At 41.2% G+C, this 4,998-nt stretch overlaps 1 protein-coding gene across 1 annotated transcript in view; it reads right to left on the bottom strand.

The window, feature by feature from the left end:
- Positions 1 to 1,451: 1,451 nt before the first annotated feature.
- The window catches only part of TRAF3IP1 (TNF receptor-associated factor 3 interacting protein 1), a 93,495-nt gene continuing 89,948 nt past the window's right edge, over positions 1,452 to 4,998 (bottom strand). Inside the window, exons 17-19 of the mRNA XM_011980338.1 lie at positions 4,524 to 4,685; positions 4,201 to 4,233; positions 1,452 to 1,590 (exon numbers count right to left, since the gene is read on the bottom strand). Of these exons, the coding sequence (XP_011835728.1) occupies positions 1,452 to 1,590; positions 4,201 to 4,233; positions 4,524 to 4,685 (334 nt within the window). The remainder of the gene's footprint in view (positions 1,591 to 4,200; positions 4,234 to 4,523; positions 4,686 to 4,998) is intronic.

Raw genomic sequence — 4,998 nt, 5'->3', positions numbered from 1 at the left:
CCACCAATCTGGACACACACATTTGACTGCAGTCATTGACATGGATGTGATCCTGCCCTGGCTGACCAGAACACAACCTTCTTGTAATATGTGTACTTTAACTTTCTTTTGAACTCCATTTTCTTACCAGAAAGATCAATTTGCTTGGTTTAAGAAACTGATAACCAATTTGGAACTCAGCTCTATGTATGGATTTAAAAACAAGTTATATGTATTATTATTAATATTTTAGAGTGGATTTTGCTCTGTCACCCAGCCTGGCATGCAGTGGCATGACTGTGACTCACCGCAGCCTCAACCTGCTGGGTTCAAGTGATCCTCCCACCTCAGCCTCCTGAGTAACCAGGACTACAGGCGTGGATCACCACACCCAGCTTTTTTGTTTTGATGGGGCCTCACTCACTATGTTGCCAGGGCTGGTCACGAACTCCTGGGCTCAAGTGAGTCTCACGTCTCGGCCTCTGAAAATACTGGGATTGCACGCATGAGCCACCACGGCTGGCCAAGAGAAGTTTTGTGTGTTTTTTTTTTTAGACATGGTCTCACTCTTTCACACAGGCTGGAGTACAGTGGCACAATCTCGGCTCACTGCAACCTCCGCCTCTCTGGTTCAAGCAATTCTTCTGCCTCAGCCTCCCAAGTAGCTGGGATTACAGGCGCCCACCACCATGCCTGGCTAATTTTTTTTTTTTTAATTTTTAGTAGAGACAGGGTTTCACCATGTTGGCCAGGCTGATCTCGAACTCCTGACCTCAGGTGATCTGCCTGCCTTGGCCTCCCAAAGTGCTGGGATTACAGGTGTGAGCCACCATGCCTGGCCAAGTTCTATAGCTTTAAAAGTCATTTAAATTTCTCTTGCTGAATTTAAAAGAAACCAAAGTCCCTCCCAATCTCCCTTTACGAAAATATACGTAATAATCAAAAAGGGGTTCTGACTAGGGGGCTTTACTAATGCCCCAATGTAAAGCTTGCATAAACCATACTTATTGAAACACTTTTTAGAAAAATATAAAATGTTTTTATTAATAAAGTGTATCCTAGGATAGAGTTAAACTCAGAGCCCAAATGCAGCAAGTAGTTACATTTGAGAATGGCTGAGAACAGCTATTCCTTCCCCTCCGACTTAGGCTGGCTCATGCTTGAGTTAGAATTTTTCTTACTTCTACTTTGCTACGTTAGTCTTTGCTGGGGAGCCCCTCAGAGGAGCCCACAGTGGTAGAGGTGCCATGAACAAGGTTATTTACTCTCTGCGTTTTGGGTGTGGAAAGAAGAGTCCAGAAGGGGGAGCCAAGTCCAGGTCTGGGTGTTTAGTGTCTTCCCTGATGGTGACATGCTGAGCCTTGATCCTGCTTGGGCGTGGCCTCCTTCGGAAGCAGGTTCCTGCAGAAGCTCAAACAGGCTGCTCATCCTGCTTGCTGCTGCCTCACACTGGCTACTGATCCAAAAGCTGCTCAAAGGCCCTGGCCATCTTTTCTCTTATTCGTGTGCCATGACACTGTACACATCGACCAATAGAAGATAAACCCCGAGTCCAGGGCAGCTCGGAAGAGCAGCACCGGAATAGTTGAGGCGCACTCGCCAATACACTGACTAGAATTCCGTATCACCCAAATCCTAAGCAGCACTTCATATCACCAAATGACATCATTTTTCTCGATTGATTTCAGTTTTTAAAAGTTGATTATTAAAAAGATAAGGATGAATATCAAAGTAGAAAGCTGCATTTTAGTCTTGAACTATTTCTCCCAAAGGTTTATTATGCATTTCCTTTGAATATAAATTATCATCAGCTCAACTTTTAAATTCAAATTCTGGAAGTATGACTCCAGTACTCCCTGAAAACTTATACACCAAAGTATAGAAAAATACTTAATAATCCCATTTGTGTATTTTCTCAAATTAAGAGAAAACTTAAATTTCTCAAATAAGATCAGGATCTGGTGTCTAGGATAAGATACAGTAACAATCACGTGTAGAGACCTTCTAAAACTTCACAAATGATCTTACGATTTCCAGTAAATGCTTACCTATTTTATAAAACTTCATTTTATACTGAAAAGAGGTATGTGTCATAATATGAATGAAAAGATATATTTCCCTGAACTTTCCTCATGAGAAAAACAAAATGCACACATTTGAAAATAAAAAATCTAAATGCTTATGATTTTTCCATGTGTGAATTGAACTGCACAATCCATACACTTATGGAAAAAAATATGTGATTATTTTTAATGATTTATGTATAAAAGAAAAATAAACTTTATGATACAATTTGACAGACTACTTCATAAAAAATTTTACTTACATACAATGTATGCAATTTTTTGCAATCCCCAAATTCTATTCATATATACAAATTCATAAAAGGCAGACATCTTAACTTGAAGTGAAACAAGGTCCATTCAGGGTCATGGCTAAGTCATTTGATTCAGTAGAAAAGAGATTATAAATACACGAAGGACTACTTAACTAATGTCCCTCCACTCCCCCAAAATGTATTCAGTATAATCTGATCAAACAGAATTTTATGGTGCACTATAGGAAGGAGAAAAAGACCAACGTTTCAGAATGGCAGATCTTAATAATCTGCTCCTGAACTTACTCAGCTCAGAAAGTCATATAACAACCTTAGTACAGAATTTATTTTGGAAATTGTATGAAGAAAAACCCAACGGTGCTATTTGTGCTAATCCTTAAAGAAACAAAACCTGGCAGGGCACTGTGGCTCACGCCTGTAATCCCAGCACTTTGGGAGGCTAAGGCGGGCGGATCACGAGGTCAGGAGATCAAGACCATCCTGGCCAACATGGTGAAACCCCATCTCTACTAAAATACAACAATTAGCCGGGCGTGGTGGCGTGCGCCTGTAGTCCTGGTTACTCAGGAGGTTGAGGCAAGAGAATCACTTCAACTTGGGAGGCTGAGATTGCAGTGAGCCGAGATCACGCCACTGCACCCCAGCCTGGGTGACAGAGTAAGACTCCGTCTCAAAAAAAAAAAAAGAAACAAAACCTTTTCAGGCAATCCTCACATTTTAAATGGCACTCCTTAGTTTACATAATAAACACACTATTGGCCGGGCGCGGTGGCTCAAGCCTGTAACCCCAGCACTTTGGGAGGCCGAGACAGGCGGATCACGAGGTCAGGAGATCGAGACCATCCTGACTAACACAGTGAAACCCCGTCTCTACTAGAAAATGCAAAAAAACTAGCCGGGCGAGGTGGCGGGCGCCTGTAGTCCCAGCTACTCGGGAGGCTGAGGCAGGAGAATGGCGTGAACCCGGGAGGCGGAGCTTGCAGTGAGCTGAGATCCGGCCACTGCACTCCAGCCTGGGCGACAGAGCCAGACTCCGTCTCCAAAATAAAAAAATAAAATAAAATAAACACACTATTTAAAAATAAAAGTATTAGGACCCAGACCTTAAGACCCATAAGTATGTCTTCAAACACAAAGAAATGTTTTATACAATAACTTAAGACTCTGCTACGTATTTACAATAGTATACGTAAGTGAAAAACTATAAACCATGTTTTTTAAAAAACTTTTGCATTAAAAAACAATTTCCAAAAAAATGGCTAACATCAAAAAACATCATAAATCAGTGCAGCCTTGTAAGTCTTCCTTATGTCATTTTTCCTAAGCTACCTGTCTCTCAGGTGTACACACCCATGCAAAGGAAAAGGCATGATGCCAGTGCCTCGCAGAGCAAGACCCTCTTAAGGAGAACAAGGACTCAAGGGTAGCTGTGCTAGCCTCTGCCTGAGGAAAACCAGGGTAAAATGCTGAAGAAAGTGAGGATGTAGCCCAAGACAATTTCATATCCAGACAATGTCCGTAAAGGCCATCCTGAAATCTCCTTTTTAAATTTATGAACTTCAAGGACTGGAAACACAAGCAAAAGATAGTAGAGATCAAGAAGAAAATTACATAGAGAAGTACATGCAATTACAAAGAGGTCAAAAAACAAAAACGAAAACAATCCAGTAGACAGGTGCCTTATATGGAGACAGGCTGAGACTAGCCCTTTCAAATGGAAATTAACTAAAAGTATAATTTATTCATTTTCAGGCCTCATTCCACTTATCAAGTGCCTATCAGAAAGTAAACAGTCATCCTTCATTCTGCATGGACCTCTGAGAGTCTTTCCACTAAACCAAAATAAAGGACTACTGTTCCCTCGGTACGGCCACACCACTTACCTGCTGGAGAGTTCTGGTACAGAACTAAACAGGCTACAGCAGAAACACAAAGAACAGGCTTTCAAAAAACCTTTCACAGAGGTGTTTGGAAGCGCTATTTATAACTAGCCAGTATTCCATCTGGAAGGAGGTAAGAAAACATGGTTTTTTTAATACACTTAACATGCTTACAGTTTTAAAGCTCTGAAAATTAGCTGGATAATAACATGGTAAACTGTTCATTTTCTTAGCAAACTGGAACTTAAAAGAGTAACGATTTTCTATCTTCCTTTTTGCTTTTAAACTGAGGTGACTTTTCATCTCTGAAACTTTTGAGTGTTCACCTTCTCGAAGTCAAATTGATACTATACACCATTTTCTGGATTTTTTCTTCATTCTTGAGGATGTTGGCCTTCACAGCGCAGATCTTGTCTTGCTGGTCTTTGATCAGCTGCTCCAGCTCCGCGAGCTCAGCCTTTAAGGGCTCCACGGCACAGTCTGTGATACTGAGGGAGAAGAAAACCAGCGGCTCGTCAGTCTCTCATCTCATTGTGTGTTGGCTTCTTAATTCAGACATTGAAAGACAACAGAAGTAAATTATTCATCTCATCCAAAGAAAAGGATAACATTTATTTCTTATTTTCACAACCCCTGCCACAACCAAAAGTGAAGTCAAACATGAGATTTATAAAAGCAGCAGTTAATATTTCTTCAATGATAAGCTTGAAGCCCTTAAATTACATACAGAACAGCCTCTGGGACAAGGAGGTATGCTGCAAAGTCCCCATCGACTTTGGGGACCTCCCCTCTACTACCCCC

The sequence above is a fragment of the Mandrillus leucophaeus genome, unplaced genomic scaffold (genome assembly GCF_000951045.1).
Source record: "Mandrillus leucophaeus isolate KB7577 unplaced genomic scaffold, Mleu.le_1.0 Scaffold21, whole genome shotgun sequence".
NCBI classification, from domain to species: domain Eukaryota; kingdom Metazoa; phylum Chordata; class Mammalia; order Primates; family Cercopithecidae; genus Mandrillus; species Mandrillus leucophaeus.
This window is presented reverse-complemented; position numbering and strand designations above follow the sequence as displayed.